The sequence below is a fragment of the Zeus faber genome (assembly GCF_960531495.2).
Source record: "Zeus faber genome assembly, chromosome: 1".
NCBI classification, from domain to species: Eukaryota; Metazoa; Chordata; class Actinopteri; order Zeiformes; family Zeidae; genus Zeus; species Zeus faber.
This window is the reverse complement of record NC_137193.1, coordinates 4620766-4639158: the sequence shown is the minus strand read 5'-3', so window position 1 is coordinate 4639158 and position 18393 is coordinate 4620766. Positions and strand designations below refer to the sequence as shown.

The window sequence follows — 18393 nt, the reverse complement described above, 5'->3', positions numbered from 1 at the left end:
AGCTTATAATATGTAATACATGATAGTTTATTGTTTATCGTATCATTAAATAACCTGTAGATCACTAGACCGTCACTTAACATTGGATTTTCGTCTATTCCTTTTCTGCACACAGGCCTACAGAGGCAGCGCACAGCGCCCTAATACATTCGCCAACTGTATTTGTGTATTGTATATTACTCAGTAGTCTAAGTCATGGCTCTAAAAATAAACAACATTTATCGTGTGGATATCTTCTTCCAAGCTGTTATTAACACCAAATATCCATTCTCTCAGTATAAAGAGAGGACAATAAATGTGGTTTTACCACAACATCTATGGGAGCTCGTCAGGATCTAGTGGAGCACGAGCAGAAAAGGATGATGCCCCCCCCCCCCCCCAGAATGTATGTAATGTATTACCTATTAAATGATTATTAATGAAAGCATGTGGTATTAATATAAATCAAAGTTTGCCTGCTTCCAGACCTGCTCTGTGCAGCACAACTCGGGGACTCAGTGCCGCGTCCAGTAACTCGCGTTGACCATTGTTTTCTTCTTGTAAACGAGAAACTTTCGCCTCGTATTCTGAGATGGTTTTTTCAAATAATCCTAAAATCTCCTCCACAGCCGCAGCCAGAGGACGGCTGATGTCTGCTCTCAGGGTTTCTAACCTCCACATCTTAACACCACGATGGACAAACTGCTGCGGGGAACATCAACAAGCTAAGCTAACGAGCTTCCGGACTTCCGGTGCGTCGCTGAAAAGGTTCCCCCGGACACAGGGTGGTCTATCTGGTGCCGCTGTGACATTAAATCCACTATTTGCAACTCAGTAATCATTGGTAAAGTAACGTTGTGGGATCGCCACAATCTCATAATGTACAATAGGTCCTTCTTTATTTTTATACATATCTTATTTGTAAGTTATCTAATGTACTGTCTGTAACGACGTTATTGTTGCGTTGAGCATGTTTATGCATGGGGCTTCTGATTGGACGACTGATCCTCAAACTGACCAATCACATGGTCCCTGCGAGCGCCGTGGTCACCAACTTCCTTTTTTTTTGGAACCGCGAGACCGACGTCATCCGTGATCGATGAACGAGTTGACTCGTTCTCTGACGTCACGTTCGACGCGGACACCGCCCACTCCGGTTTGAAAGCGCTGCAATGCGATGCTGCGTTCACGGACTCGGAAGATTGTGACGCGTGTCGGGTCGTGATGAATTCAAGCCCGAGATGCCAACTTGCAAAAATCTGTCTTTGAAATCCCTAGTTAGAATGACGTCATATGCAATAACTTCTCTGTCTCGCTAGGACAGTTCTTCTTTAACCTTCAATATGGCGAAACATGTAAAAATGTTGTCTAACATTATTTAAGGGGTTCTGCAAATCATGAGGTTTAGTAAAATGACATTGCATAATTTAAGTCATATATGGGGGACACATACCAACCATAGGTCAAAACATTGCTAAATTTGGCTGAATTATAAAAGCCAGATGTGGTACTGAATGAAGAGCCGCATGGGAACTGAAAGAGTCGGCTCTTATCGCTGAGCTGAGCCGACTGAATGATCTGACTCACGAAAAAGAGACGGAATTCCCATCATTAAGAGTCAGACTGGGGATGTTAAACCCTACTGGACTCTTCTTCTTACTCCATATAATGTTTCAAACGTCTATTTGGTTCTATTGTCACTTTACTTTAACGTTTAATTTATTTTAATGTACTGTACATCTAGCTGTCTGTCTGTCTGTCTGTCTGTCTGTCTGTCTAATTGGGGCTGTGCTTATGCCAATTTCATGAAATCTCACCTACTAGTCCCAAATTTTGATTTCCCATCAGTAATGTAACTTCACCATAGCTTAAGTTAATGTTTGTCTTTTAATTCATCTTTGTGAAACGGGATGGTAGCTCAGGAGGTAGAGCTGGTGGTCTAGTGATCTAAAGGTTGCTGGTTGGATCCCAGGCTCCTCCTGCTAGCATGCTGTAGTGTCCTTGAGCAAGACACTTAACCCCTAATTGCTCCTGATGGCTGCGTCCGTCGGTGTTTGAACAATTGTAAGTCGCTTTGGATAAAAGCATCTGATCAATGTAATGTAATTGTGCCTCTTTTCCTTCCAGTGAACAAACATGTTCTGTTGAAACCCAATAAGCGTAAACTTTGATGAAAACCTCACTCTATCATTAATACACAGTCAAATTGGTGAGACAGATTTTTTGGGTGGGCACGCTGTTATTTTTGGGCTGCAGTGAGTAGAACATGGTCCTAATTTGACATGCAGTATAGGAAAAGCTCCATACATCAGCTGGTGTAGCCAGCTAGCACTACTTCTGAACTTGTCACCCACTATTCAAGAGAGAAAACGTGTCCTCTGCCCATCCAGGTTTTGGACAAATAATAGATCAAATGTTTATATTTTATATTAGTCTCATTTTAGTGTGGGTGTTAAACTCTTTAAACTTTGTTTTAACAGCATTCAGGCGTTCACAGAGCGGGGGGGGGGGGGGGGGGGGGGAGTCAGGATTGAGCTGTTTGTTTTCCCACTTCCCATGTTTCCAATGTTTTAATAATTGCCTGGAGTGGAACTTGTTTTTGTTAAATTTATTACAGCTTCATGCTTTACTGTTGTCGCCTGCATGCCCACTCGGTAACAGTGAAACATTAAACTGTAACAAAACAAACAAAGACAAGTTCTACTCCAGGCAGTTATTAATGCCTGCTCAGGTGATAATCATTATTAAAATTAGTAATCGATTCATTATTATTAATCAATTAATTGTTTGGTCCTTGAAATGTCATGTAATATCATGAAAAATGTTGATCACTGTGCATTTGTAAAATATCTTGTAGCCATGTTGTAGTTGTTGTCGTGTTGCATGTGGTTCTGGCTGCTGCTCCGGTGCACTTCTGTCTCTCCTTCTCGACTCCTCCCCCCCCCCCCCTTCACCCACTGTGTGCTCTCCTTGGGTCTACCTTGTTGGATGGCTCCCCAACAGGACCAGATATTCCCTCTCTGGCAAAAGAGTACTTTAAGAATGTCTGCTGTTGAAGTGTTTGTCTTCCTCCAGTCCTCTGTTTCCATCACTCTGTCAGCCACTTTGGTTTTGCTCCTGGTTGTCAACCTCTGGTCTAAATGTTACAGCTTTCCAAAACAGCGAAAGGAGCCTCCTGGTCCCAGGCCACTGCCCCTGCTTGGTAACTTACTGCAGCTGGATCTCAGCAGGCCACATTACACCCTTTGTGAGGTAAGTCTACCTATACTTCAGTTTCATTTGTATTGCTTGTGGCCATTCTTGTTGTGCGTATTATTTGGTGATTGTGAGTTGAAAAAATTATTGAATAAATTGTTATATTGTTTAACTTCTTATCATTTTAGCTTTCCAAGAAATATGGATCTGTGTACACTGTCTATCTTGGACTCAAGAAAGTAGTAGTCCTGGCGGGACACAAGACAGTTAAAAAAGCCCTGGTCCACCATGCAGAGGAGTTTGGTGATAGAGAAATATCTCCTATCTTGAGAGACATTAATCAAGGACACGGTAAAGCATTTAAAATATAAACAGTTGTTTCACAAGTTATTATAACCTGTTTACGTTAACCAAGGCCGTACACAAGGAGGTTTGACAACTGTCATTTATCACAATGTGATAAAGACATTAAATTGGTTATCTATGAAATCATTTTATTAAACAACATCGAATATTTGTTAATTATTTTAGCTGTCACCTTTTAAGAAACAGACATTCAATGTTGGTGCTATGTATGTACTCCCCTAAATGCTATTTCCATTGTTGGTGGCCTTTCTCGGTAAGAATGCAACAATCGGGCATATGCAAGAGGTGAAAGGCAGCCTGGGTGAATTTGATAAAGCATGCTGCTTGTGGTCATTAAACTGTCGACATGGATGAACATTCACAAAAAAGAACGTATGAAAAAATATCCCCACCACGTCAAGTAACTAAGAAAAATCCAACATATCAATTGATCAGAAGAAGGAATACTCTGGAGAAAGGAACTTCTCTTGACTTCTTTGTGACATTCGACAGGAATTGCGCTTGCAAATGGGGAGTCATGGAAAGAGATGAGGCGTTTCGCTCTGACAACCCTCAGAGATTTTGGGATGGGAAGGAAAGCTGCTGAGGAGAAAGTCATAGAGGAATGTCACTATTTGATCAAGGAGTTTCAACAACATGAAGGTTTGAAAACTATATTATGTTCTGTACATGTGCTGTGATGTTTGAACTTCCATTGTATGAATACTATAAATATACTTTCAATAAATACTCATACTCATGTTTTACAGAGAAACCCTTTGAGACTGTGTGTCCAGTGAACTACGCTGTCTCCAATGTTATCTCATCTATTGTGTACGGCAGTAGGTTTAAATACACTGACCCACAGTTTAAAGGAATGGTGGTTCGGGCAAATGAGACCATACGCCTTGGAGGTTCGGTACCAATTCAGGTAATCATGAGAATTGCTAACTGATAGTACCTTTTTTCCAGTCAATCTGTGGTTCAACCTAGGGAAAATTGGAATGAAAATCATTTAAGGTTTGATGCGATCCCTAGGGATGTCCAAATAACACATAAAAAGTATACCATTATATAATTAGCGGATCAAGGGCAAGTCAGGGGTCGAAATTTGGGACCTTCATGCCATCGTCACGCAAAGAAGTGCGTACAGGTATCTCTGTTTCTGAACATTGGTTTTCTAGGGTGTTCTTTCACATACAACCACCAGATAGGACCTCTTCTGAATGTATATGTAGGTACCCTCCCCCCAAAATGACTTTTTTTTCAATCCAAACAGAGTCCATCAAATCAGAATTAGAATCTGTTTTTTTTGGCCAAACATGCTTTTATTCATGTACTGTTAGGAATTTGACTCTGGTTTCACAGTAACTCACATTGACTTACATTCAACAACCAACAACAATGAGTAGGTTTTTTCAAAAGAGGAACACACAGACAAAAAAAAACAAAGTACAAGAGTATACTGCACCGAGGCAGCTGCTGCTGGCGCCATCTTAGGCCATCTTAAAATTAAGGTTATAAGTTAGGTTATAAACCCTCTATTATCATTTAATTTTCTGGACATACTAATTCATCTTAATGTTTTTCCATGAAAACCATGATGCATAGCAGCACACAGATTGAAAAGTTAAATGAGACCAACCTTAGGCCTACATGTAATCTTCACTCCATGTCCTCATCCAAATGCTGTGCCGACATACAGTGTTCGCGCACACACCTTGGCACTCTGAACAGGCCAGGGAGCCATCAAGTCCTTGACGGTGCATTTGCAGCGCATAGTACCGCAACCTGACTTGTATTGCAGTGCACAGGCTCCAACAAGGATTAAGTAGCAGGGTCCCGGTCGGAATGGATGGGAATGAGGCATGAGTCTGGGATTCTCCAGCCCCGTTCCTCCATTGGTAGCCAGTTTCCCAACATTCTGAAGCTGTAAAACATGTGTAGTTTCTTAATGAATGTGATGTGTTGATGTATGAAGGAGTGACCGCTGACGCTGACTTGATTAAAATAATAGTTTTATTACACAAATCAGCATCAAACCAGACTTGCCATGGACGGCCTGGGAGAGAACAGGAGCCGGATATATTCTCTGCCAAGCGGCGCTCGTTACTCGCTTTTAAAGCTGTACAGAGATAACATACTACATCTGGTTCCAACCCATAGGTGCCCGCTCAGCCTCTGTCCTGTCATAAATCTAAACAGATCCTCCTCTCGTCAAGCTAGAAGAATCAACACAATTCCCTTTCCCAGAGGGCCTCTGAATAGACCCGTTGTTGTTTTCGTCCTCCGTATAAGATAGAGGCAATAAATCTACAGTAACATACGTTAATATTATTCCCGCACTATATCCCAGCTTTGGGAGCTCAGTGACCTATTCACCTCAAACCTTCCAGACACCTCATATTCCCCCCTTTGAGACTATACAAAGTCTCGACAGAGAGAAGAGTAATTGAACATACAATGTTAATTGGCTTAATAGAAATCACTTAATAACAAACAAAATTGGTTATAATATACTTTTCTGACCATACTTAGTCGTAGCAATACAGCAAATTTGTGGAGTGTAAGAGCGAAAAACCCAGCTGGCAGCTTCCTTTCTTAGAACATCCAGCAATCAATCAAGACAGGAAAATTCTCTCACGGTCCCTCTGCCCCAGGCAACCACCTAAGTTACTCCAAATCAATTAACAGAAAAAGACGAAGGGTTTAGAAAACTGTATAGGATGTCACATATAAATGCGTACATTTAGAACCTCAGAAATAAATCAAAAATTTGTCTAAAGTCAGGCTGGTCGACCCATCGGACCTTCCAGTGGACCTTGCCCTACCTATCACCAATGTCCCTCAAAAAAACGCAAAAAAAGAAAATACCTGAGGTCCCAATGTATTCACTTCATCCTATTACAGACAACTCAAAGAAACCAATAGCAAATCAAAGTAATATGTCTTGCTAAAAATATCTAGTGTAGAGTACAGGATATTCGTCAATAATACAGGTTACATTGTAGTAAACAAACACATATGTATGTATTGAACTGTTGCTTTTTTAACACCATCAACTTTTAATGATATTTCACTCGACACTCCTGATCATGATGTCCTCATTCAGGGTCTGCCGTCCATTTTCATTCTCCATTTTCGAGTGTCCATGTTTGAGTGTTCAAGTCCATTAGGCTGTTAGGATCTCTGGAAACAGCCATCCTCTGACTGGTCCTGAAAGAAAGAATCACCAGCCAGTATCTTGCACAAACATCAAATACAGTATAATACTGTAATTTCACTTTTGCATTATACTTTAACATTATTCCAATATATAATACATATAACATTTTCCTTGTCCCCCGTTTGTCCATGAATTTTGCTTGTTAACAATAGTGTTGAGTATTTGATGGAATCAGATATTTAGAATAAATATTTCTCTACTAGCTCCTAACTACACACCTCTACCCAGTTCAGACCTGTATGCTGACAGATTTTAACAATGCGATTTTTCAGCACACCATTCATTTTTTCACCAACTCCTTGGCTTTGCGGATGATAAACAGCTCCTAAACGTTGTTTAATTCCCAATTTTTGCAGAATTAATTTTACTGTTCTATCCACGAACTCTTTCCCATTTTCTGAGGATATGCGATCTGGAAGTCCCCACCTGCTTATGACCTCACGACACAAGAACTTGGCAACTGACTGAGCATCTTTACGCTTGGTTGGACATGCCTCAGGCCACCGTAAAAATCTATCCACGATGACTAACATGTATCTTTTACCTTCTATTGGTCTTATCATGTCAACAAAATCCACGACCAACTCACGCATGGAATCTGTCGGAGTTGGAATGTGACCGGGTGGGCTCATCACACCCCTCCTAACATTGTTTTTAAGACAGATTGTGCATCTGCCTATGACATAATCAATTTGCTCAAGCAAGTATTTGCTCAAAAACCATACTCTTTCGTGATTTTTCTCCTTACCTCCCACCTTGCAACATGGGCTAACCCATGTGCTTCCTGAATCATCAGACCTAGTAGGTCAGGGGGTGCTACCATCAGTCCTTCATGATTTCTCCACAGTTTATCTATTGCTGACGCCGCTTCTTGCATCGCGATCACATCTCTGAGTGTGATTTTATCTTCCAAGTCCACTTCATGGGTGACCAGAAGAACCTTGCCTGCTTTGTTTGCTCCTGTAACTGCTTTAGCAGCCTCATCAGCCGCTTTGTTACCTTGTGTGATCCTTGACATGTCCATTTTGTGTGCTGCACACTTAGCTACAGCTATTTCCTTTGGTTTCATCATTGCATGCAACAATTTCATTATCTGGGCATGATGCTGTATCGGAGAACCATCGGTTTTCTTAAATCCTCAATTTTTCCACACTGATACAAATAACTGACACACATTATGTGCGTATGCAGAATCTGTTTATATTGTCACTCGCTTGCCTTCGGCCAATAGACAAGCTTCAGTCAGGCCCTCAAGCTCAGCAAGCTGTGCAGAAGCAGGTTGTGGTATTACTTCTGCTTTCTCAACAACAAATTCAGTTCCCTGGGCTTTGACTACTGCATAACCTGCACTCAATGTGTCTCCTAGTCGATAGCAGGACCCATTAGTCCAATACTCCACATCTGACACTGTGAGGCCCACGGCCTCCCAGCGCCACTAGAGGCCGCCCTTGCCCCATCTGCAGCTCCCTACTCAAGCCCGATTGCACACACCTGGGATCAATTACCTGCACAGTATTTAGTCCCAGCTTCCTAGTCATTCCTTGCCAGACCGTCAACTAGCTTTCCCCGAGTTGTATCGCTGTCGGCTCCCTTCTAAGTTCCTAGTGCCTATTCCTACTTCCTAGTTTATGTCTCGTTGTCTTGTCTTCCCCTTACCTGCTTGTCTCCGCTCGTCGACCAAGGCTGCCCGTCCATCTCCTTCTAGCCTGGTTTCCCGTCTCTCCACCCGGATCCTGGACCCCATCTCCTGGTCATCATCATCCCTGCCCTACCCTGTTCCATCCCCACCCAACCGGGTCCCGCCGGCCAGCTCCACCGTCCCGGCTAATAAACATCCTTTGCCTGCCTCCCGTCTCCCTGTGTCGTGCGTTTGGGTCTCTCCCAGTTCTGGTCTTGACAGACACATGCAGTGGGAAAGCTTGCAAGTCTGAACTGAGCTTTTCATATCTCTCTACTTCTTGAACACAATCATGTGGCTCTCCATCCTCTGGTGTTGGCAAATTCTCAGCTGGATTTACCGTGATGCACCTTACTAAGGGGACATCTACCTGCTCTAAGAGCCTATGATAGTCTCTTAGCCTAGACATAGTCAATGTACATTTATCGAAGTTCAAAAGATTTCTAAGACTATGATGGGTAAGAATTGTCACTGGGTAACCCATAGTTACTGATGATGCTTTCTCATACATTAGATGAACTCCCACAATTGCTCTGTAGCACCGTGGTAGTACACAATTGGTAGTCCCAGTTCTACCTCTGAATAGGCAGTAGAATAATACAAAACAGGTTGAGGACTTGTCCCTGTACCTGTTGGCTGGCAAAGAACTGCACATGCATATTTACACCCAGTGGACGTAGCCACGTACAGCAAAAAGTTCTTAGAGTAGTCTGGCAGCGCTAGCGCTGAAGCTTCTTGTAGCCTCTGTTTGATCGTTTCAAATGCCATAATACCTTCCTGGGTCCAGGTGAGGTTACAATGGAGTTGAGCATTCTCAGTCTCTTTTATCATGGCTCTCAAAGGCCCTGTTAGGCAGGCATAATCTTCTACCCAGGCTGAAGAATATCCCGCAATGCCAAGAAATGTCATCATCTCTCTGACTGTTATAGGCTTTGTTGGCGTTCGAATGGCTTCCAAATGACTCTCAGAGATGCGTCTGTGTCCATGGGTTATTGTTTGACCAAATAAACCCCTTTTTCTTGACAATAGTATAGCTTCTTCTGAGAGGCCTTGTGTCCTTTGTCTGCCAATAGTAACAGTTTGATTGAGTCCTCATGGCACGTTTCCTTATCTGGTGAAGAGATGACGATGTCGTACACATACTGATGAATGACAGTACTTTTCAAGATCTGATCAATCCCAGCCAAGTCATCCTGCAACACTCTATTGAAAATGTGCGGGCTATGTTTGAATTCTTGAGGGAGCCTCTTGTATTTGAAGGTTTGTCCTTTGTATGTGAATCCAAACAACCCTTGATTTTCTTCGCTCATTACATTACATTACATTGCATTTCGCTCAGTGGAACACTGAAAAATGCTCCAACACTGTGAAGTGTGTAGCCTCTGGAGGAATTTGGGCTAGCAAGGTTAGTGGATCATGTATATCTGCTGGAAAATCCTGCACCACTTCATTTATTGCTCTTAAATCATGTACCAAGCAATAGGACTCATCTGGTTTCTTTAAAGGAAATATCGTATTGCTCTGAGGATCCAAACATATTTCCACTACACCTGCTTTTAACAGTCCTTCAATTTGTGGTTCAATCCCTTTGATTGCCTCCTCCTTTAGTGGGTATTGGTTCTTCCAAGGAGGTTTGCTTCCTGGTCTCAGTTCAACTCTCACCGGTTGAGCTGACTTCACAAGTCCGATGTCAGTACTATGTCATGACCACAAACATTCTGGAATTTGTTGCAGCATCTCCTCTCTCATGCTGTCTGAGTCCAATTAAGCACTGAACAGTGACTTATGTACGATACGATACGATACGATACGATACAACTTTATGGGTCAGTAGGGCACTGAAATTTATTTTGCGTCCCCGGGAAAGGCCCCTCAAAACATTTAAGACGTACAGGTAAACAATCACTGGAGTGACAGGAAAGGACACAAGTACAAATGGCACCTGGCATGACAGCACAACGATACACAATGTGTCATCTGTATCACTTGTGGTTGTCCTTGTCCTTGAAATCATGATTTTCATGAACTTCTGTTCTTCACTTATCCAGATAGCAAGATTCTCCTTTATTGGTGAAAAAATGGCTTCCTCAGCTTCTGCCATCATTCCTCCTATATGCTTCTGCTCAAATCCTTCAGCCACCATTAAAGTCACATGTGGCACACTTTTCTCAATGTTGTACTCTTTCTCGAGATACTCATTTGTGTTTATCTTAATAGCTGCTCCTTTACTTCCTCATTCCACCACCAAGAATCCTCTTCTTTCGGCTGCTTCCATTAGGGGCACCGCAGTGCATTATCTACCTACAATTCTTTCTGTTCTGCTCATCTATAAACCTTCTCTTTGGCCTTTTTATCCTCATTCTTCTTATCCACCAACTGTATTTGGTTGAGTTTTCTGAGAGTCTCCTGGTCCTGTTCCTTCTGGTCATTCTCCTTTTTCCGATATAGCTCCAATTGATGTGCTATGTGATCCGTATAAACACCTTTGGTCATGCATCCAAGACCAACCACTTCTGCCAATTTGCTCCTCACTTGTAGAGGCAGCCCCTTCTGTATTTCAGCTTGGAGAATTGATTTCTCCATTTAATTCAGATCTGGATCATTTCCTGTGACATTTCTCTACACTTGATGAGTTCTTGACACATAAGCTCTTGGATTTTCCTGTGGGCCCAATGCCTCAATAAAGATGTTGTCTGGGTGTACGTTTGTTAGAAATGCATCTTTCAATGCTCTCCACATCTGACCTCTGGGACTCCAATAAGGCTAGCCAGAAGTCTCTTAATATCTCCCATGGCAGGCTGTGTTCCCACCAAAACCTCTTCCAGCTTTGAGATCCACGGATGTGCTCCATCTTGAAGAGTGGGTCACTTTTCAAGTTTGTTAGACATGTCTGTGTTCTGCCAAGGCTTGTATTCTAAATTTTGTCCTTGAATTATCACTGGACACATTTTGTCGGGTCTCTTTCCTTTTCTTGGACGTAGTCCATACCCCAATGTGTCTGGCTTTTGAGGCTTTTTCTTCTGGAGTTTCTTCTCTTTTATTTGCAATTTGTGTAATTTGTGTGTTTTTCCAATACTTGTTGAACTAATGGACAGGTGGAGTCACTTATGTCCTCGAGCCATCTGTCTATACTCCTCTCAATCTCTCTTAAAACCCTACGTCTGTCATCTCCTACCCCAGTGCTGGCTGCTAACAGTTGAAAGCAGGAAGGACCTTCTTTCTCCGATTCTTCATCACTTTCACCCTGTTTACTTTCATCCGTGTCGTCCGTTCCTGGTGCCATTTTCCTCACTGGTCAGAATCCTTTTTTCTCCGCTTTAGCCAACATCCGTCTGACTGCTGGGTCGTATTCCTCCAATAGCTTCGTCAGAGTCACTCACAATCTCTTCTCCTATTTCCAAACTTCTGACTCATTGTCTGCTTCCCAAATGGTTCCTTCTCTTGGTAGTGTTGGAGCTCGGATACACCTTGATGGTTGTTTTAGCCTTGCCCATCTCTATTATATGCTCATCTTCATCTCTGACGAGATAGTTGCCTTCCTGTGTAATCACTAGGAGCTGGGGATAAACATCAGTGAACTTCACCTCCTTCTCATAAGGCGGGGGCTTCTTTACAGATACTGTATGTGAGAAGGGTGCGATATTATAACTAAATGTATAGGCATATAAGTAAATGCAGGTGAGTTCTGTTGAAAGAGTTTGTGGATAAAACCGTACTGGCCTTTAATTGGTTTAGATGGATTGAGGATTCCAGAATGTTGTCATCCGCAAGCCTCAGTGTCTGTAAAGATCTGCCAGATCTCTTGTCATCTGCCCCTTGGATGATTCAATTCAGACTCATTCCATCTTCTCTGTCTTTCCCCCCAGCTTTCACTCAGCATAGTAAAAGAGAGGAATAGAGAAAAAAGAAAAAGAACAACAGAAGAGTTCAGTGTCTTAGGCTCACTCTAAATTGTTATACACACTGTAATACAATTCAGTGTGACATACATTATCAGCTTTTTTATTTCACGCGCACTTGAAATAAAGCAATAGTTACTTTTAATCATGCAATGCATTTAAAGTCTAAAGAGTATATTAGTCAATCTGATATCACTTTTAATTAGTTATTTTTATTCTATTTATCTATTTATTTTTATTTTATTTTATTATTTTCATTCTATTTATCTATTTAATTTTATTTTATCTTTTTATTTTTTCTTCTAACTACTGAGAGACAAGAGTAGAGTAACACAGCCCCTCTTGTCAAGAGGAGTTATCTAAGTTCCACTCTGTGTGAAGCACCACCCCTTCCTCCACCTCTTAAATTTAGCAAAGACTTCCAGTGTGGACTGGTCGTCAACGAGTGAACATCCTGTTTTGGCTCTCATAGGAACAGCCCAGCTCAATGCAGTTACGTCCAGGCGTAAATCAAAGCTGTTTTCTCTCAGCAATCAAAACACAAAACCTCTTTTCTTGCATCAAGAACCAGCGTCTCCCTTCACCCCATCAAGACCATCCGCTCCTTCAACCAGACAGGACTTACAGAAATCACCACCACGCACACCCCAAGCACAAAAATAAAAAAAAATAAAAAAGCACACACACTCATCAAACAAATCACAAATCCTACTCCCAATTCAGAGCAGGAGATTTTCTTTTCTTTTCTGGATGTGTACATGTATGTGTAGGCAGACTGTGGCTCTAGTCCTTCAGAAGGCTCATTTTGTTATCAAATATATAAAGTCCTGTAAAGGTTCATATCCTTTATCAAATGTACAAACGTCCTTGGAAAAAAGGCTCATATATATTTATCAAAAGTCCTTAAAGAAAAAGGCTCATATATATTTATCAAAAGTCCTTAAACAAAGGCTCATATATATTTATCAACTTTACAAAGTCCGTAACCAGGCTAATATATGTTTATCCCTAAAGGGGCAAAGAATGTTTCTCTTTATGTATTATTCAACTGCTCACCACATATGTATACCTATTTAATAACACATATATTCTATATATCACTTACACATACACAAAACATACACAAAGCTCTCACACACACAAAAAGAAAAAAAAGAAAAAGATATGTCATCACATCACATCTGATCCCCCAGAGACTTCAACAGCGCTTAGCTTTATGTTTTAACGTCGACTAATTTATACTTTTCCAATTTCATCAGAATTTTCATTTTGGCCAGACTTTTAACAAATTCTTTTTAATCAGATTCTCTCATCATGCATGTTCACTAGTTCTCCAGGGCAGGTTCTGTCCTGTTTCTTCCTCACTTTTCTTCTCAAACTTTATTTTTCATCTTTTAAGCCTTGAACTTGTAACTCTTTTGATTCACTTTTATCTCTATTTCACTTTTCATCTTTTTCATCTCACTTTAGGCTTTTAACTATTATTTCTTTTTCACTTTTCAGCTTTTCATCTTTTTCATATCATTTTATATTTTCATTCGGCCAACTTTCACGTAGCATTTCATGTACACATGTCTTACTGTTTAACGAGATACGGGCCCTGTCTGCGTTAATCTTGCATGGTTATTTAAATAACTTGTGGCTACTAGTTCTGCCATTCTACAATTACTTTTTACTTCTACTTTCTCCACATCTTTGAAGCCTTTAACTTTTACTTTTAACTTCAGCTTTTATTTGTCTCGTCTCTACTCTCTATTTCAACTTAATTCCCTTTTTCTTCATTTATTATTCTCTTATTCCCCTTATTTACATCTTTTACATCTTAATTAATCCCAATTTAGACGGAAACTCACTTCACACATCAACACATCATCTCTATCTCCACATAATCTGTTCTTGTCAGTGAAGTCTCTTTGCCAAAAACACAACCACTCCAGACCACATAACAGCTCAATTTTGTGAGGGGTCACTCACCCTGAGAGCGGCAGCTCGCTGGAGCAGGCAGCATCGGCAGATGAGGCCCAACAGATCCTGATTCGTGACGCCACTTTGTAATTTAGTTTTTTGATGGGTGTGATGTGTTGAAGAATGAAGGAGTGACTGCTGACGCTGACTTGATTAAAATAATAGTTTTATTACACAAATCAGCATCAAACCAGACTTGCCATGGACGGCCTGGGAGAGAACAGGAGCCGGATATATTCTCTGCCAAGCGGCGCTCGGCACTCGCTTTTAAAGCTGTACAGAGATAACATACCACATCTGGTTCCAACCCATAGGTGCCCACTCAGCCTCTGTCTTACCATAAATCTAAACATTTCCTCCTCTGGTCAAGCTAGAAGAATCAACACAATTCCCTTTCCCAGAGGGCCTCTGAATAGACCCGTTGTGGTTTTCGTCCTCCGTATGACATAGAGGCAATAAATCTACAGTAAAATACGTTAATATTATTACCGCACTATATCTCAGCTTTGGGAGCTCAGTGACCTATCACCTGAAACCTTCCAGACACCTCACATGGCACACAAAGATGTTGGTGGTTTTGCTGTCAGTCACCTTAGCATAGAAACATTTCACCCTGAGGTCATTGAGAGAATCAGTTTTCCCGCCTTTGTAGATTAGTATCATTGCCCTTTCCCATGCAGCAGCAATTTCATCCTAGGTAGAAGATTGTTTTTGTAAAACACTGGCCTGAGGATTACATCCTCATGGATAATATTATCTTTGCTTTTTTTGCAATATTGTGACAGGTGTACAACATGTTTCCCTGGCTGGGTAATTGGATTAAGACTCATGAACTGGTGATGAAAAATATTGAAATGAGCTTCAAGGATATCAAGGACTTAGTCAGCGGTCTGAGTGAGACTTTGAACCCTCAGATGAGCAGGGGATTTGTTGACTCGTTTCTGATCCGTAAGCAAAAAGAAGAGGTAAGATGCTGTCTCTCATTTAAACACACATGAATTCAAATAAATGTATCCAAGCAGTGTATGTGTCCATTTTTAAACACCGATGGTCTGTTCTCACAGGATTCTTGTGTCAAGGACTCTCACTACCATGAGAAAAACCTAATAACCTCAGTCAGTAATCTATTTGCTGCTGGTACGGAAACCACAGGAGCAACGTTAAGATGGGGTCTGCTGCTCATGGCCAGATATGGTCAAATTCAGGGTAAGGAAATGAAGGGACGTGATCAAAGAGACATCACCATATCCAAAGCCAAGCTTTGATTGTCAACTCTAGATAAGTGGTTCTCAATTGGTTTACCCTCAGAATCCAGATCCATCCCCTGTCATTAAATCACCATCAAATACATTTACTTACAGTGTACTTATGCCCCTCGCTCTCTCTGGAGCTTACCACCAACTAAAGTCTGCCACAGTTCTCTGTCCGGCCCATTTTCTAGCCGGCTCAAGGTGTACCTCATCTTCTTTAAATCAACCTTGACATCCAGTCTCCAGGTGTTTTTGGTCCGGCCCTTCTTCCTCCTTCCTTGGGGGTTCCATGTCAGAGCACGTCTGGTGATGTTGGTTGTTGGCTTTCATTATGTATGCCCAATCCATTTTCATCCTCTTGTCCTCATCTCTTCCAACAGTGCCGGATGAGTTCTCTCCCATGAATCCTTGTTGCTGATAATATTTGACAAGCTGATTTTTATAATTATTCTTAAGCAGCTATTTATGAATTTCTGCACTTTCACAATGGTGGTCTTTGCTCTTTCTTCCATAGAGCAGGACTGACTTTACAGTGAACTTGAACAGCCTGGTCTTCTTGTGTGGAAACTCCAGATGTTGTTGAGCTCTCCAAATGCTGTTGTTGCTTTGCCGATTGAGGCCTTGACATCTGCTTCGGTGCCTCCCTGCTTGTCTATGATATTATGATAAAGGAAGGAAAAGGTCTCCAGCTCTTCCAGTGAGTCCCCATCCGGTATAAGTGGGTTGTGACTCGGACTATTACTCTTAAGGGTCCAATTTCTTAAGAGGCATATACCAGGTTGATGGTTTTATCCTGCATCTGATAGGACAGTAGCACTAAATCGTCTGCAAAAACCAGGTTCTCATATTCTCTTCTGGATTGATGGCCAAAAGGAAGAGAATGGACACAGTAGGCACCCCTGACCGACTCCTTTTTTACTTGGAAACATGGGGTGAGTTGACCTCCATGTATGACAGCACATGATGTTCCTTCATAGGACTTCCTAATCAAGGTGAGGAAGGAGTTTCCATAGGGTTTTTCCGACTACACTGTAGACAATATCCATATAGTGGATAAAGTCCATGTAGATATCGGGGACGGTTCATGGCATGGACATGGGCAGACATGCCCCACCAAATGACTCGACTCCAATAAGGATAGTGTAGTGATGGGAGTTTCCGTCAGTCTGGAGATTGGATTTCTAAATGCTAGCGGGAGATACATTTATGAGGCTATAATTGCAAGTTGCATCCAGTAGCGATCATCTACACCATGCAAGAGCCCTTTATCCACTTTGTCCCGTATCCTAGCCCCCTTCCGCTGCACAAGGAGACATGAGAAACTTAGCGATTCAGCCTGAAGGGAAGGCCATAACAACTGGGCTGGATATGGTTAAATTTGTTGGGGTTTTGCACACAGAAACAGACGACTGATGCTGGAACAAGCTGTTGATGCTTTAGACTAAGCCATGAAATGTGTATAATATGAAGTTATTTTGGGTCATTGACATCAAACACAAAAACACACAACACACAAGACAGGGGGTGGCAGAAGGTAAAGGTATCAGAAGGAAAATAAACATGTAACATTGAGCACTATGTAAAATTAGATAGCAATTACGTAGATAAGGCATTTATAAAGTTGTCCTCTGAAGTGTGAAAAGGTTCCTCTGCTAGAGGAGTTTAGGTGTACCAACGTTCAGATAGGCATATCTTCTTCAAATATTTTCAGATTTCAATGTCTGAAACATCTTTTCAAAGTGTGCAATTTGCACTTTGGTAATCTTTAAAAATCTGAAACTGTAAATAAAACTGTAAAAAAAAACTTTTCCTACTTTGGATCCAAAACACCAGACTCTTATAAGTGCGTATGTGTGTGTGCACTTCTGACCTCCGTCTCTTTGATTTCATACTATGTTGAAAGAAACATGAAGAGAACTCACTCATTGATGAAGGCTCGGGGCCCTTCGCCAGTTGATTTGATTTCCTATATTTAATCTACAGACCAGGTCCAGGAGGAGCTGAGCAGAGTGATAGGAAGTCGTCAGGTCCGAGGAGAAGACAGGAAGAAGCTGCCCTACACTGACGCCGTCATCCATGAGACCCAGAGACTGGCCAACGTCGTCCCAATGTCCCTTCCTCACATCACCAGTCAGGACGTTACATTCCAGGGATATTTTATCAACAAGGTCAGATAGCTTGTACCAACAGACGCTGAGGAGTAATAATGTCAAATTAAATGTAGTATTTAACGTCCTGTTTCATATGTTTCTGAACTGTGTCGCACGAGTCTCTGTTCTTCATCAGACTCTTCTTTCTATGATAACAGGGGACCACCGTGTATCCGCTGCTGATGTCAGTGCTTTATGATGAAAGCGAATGGGAAAGCCCCAACACATTCAACCCAGCACATTTTTTGGATGAGCATGGAACATTTGTGAAAAGAGATGCATACATGCCTTTCTCTGCTGGTATGGCAAACTGATTCATGTCAGCGTTGAGTATAATCCTTCATGTCAAATGTCTGTTTGATAAATATGAGTTAAACATCACAAGATCTATAGCCAACCCTTCGTCACCAGATTTTGCATCTCCTTAATCACTTTCGTTGATGTGGTCTCTCTCTAAGGTCGCAGGGCGTGTCCAGGGGAGAGTCTGGCCAGGATGGAAGTCTTCCTCTTCTTCACCTCCCTCCTCCAGCGCTTTCGTTTTACTCCACCACCTGGAGTGAAAGAGGATGAACTGGATCTGACTCCAGCAGTGGGATTCACCCTCAATCCATCCCCTCACCAACTATGTGCTGTCAACCGATTCTGAGGAACAGGCTTCTGTGCGAAGGAAAGACTAATACACGATTAATAGATGTGTAGGCTATCA

General features: G+C 41.7%; 2 protein-coding genes across 3 annotated transcripts in view; both read left to right on the top strand.

The window, feature by feature from the left end:
* Positions 1 to 18393, top strand: part of LOC307243636 (uncharacterized protein) — a 228604-nt gene that overhangs the window by 182467 nt on the left and 27744 nt on the right. The gene's annotated exons all lie outside the window — the stretch shown is intronic.
* LOC307228792 (cytochrome P450 2K1-like) lies at positions 1890 to 18333 on the top strand (the record flags this gene model as incomplete). The annotated part of the gene is made up of 10 exons (XM_079998587.1): positions 1890 to 1904; positions 3142 to 3231; positions 3363 to 3525; positions 4033 to 4182; positions 4290 to 4450; positions 15073 to 15252; positions 15352 to 15493; positions 17521 to 17705; positions 17846 to 17987; positions 18146 to 18333. The coding sequence occupies 10 exons, from the start codon at positions 1890 to 1892 to the stop codon at positions 18331 to 18333; spliced, it is 1416 nt and encodes a 471-aa protein (XP_079854713.1).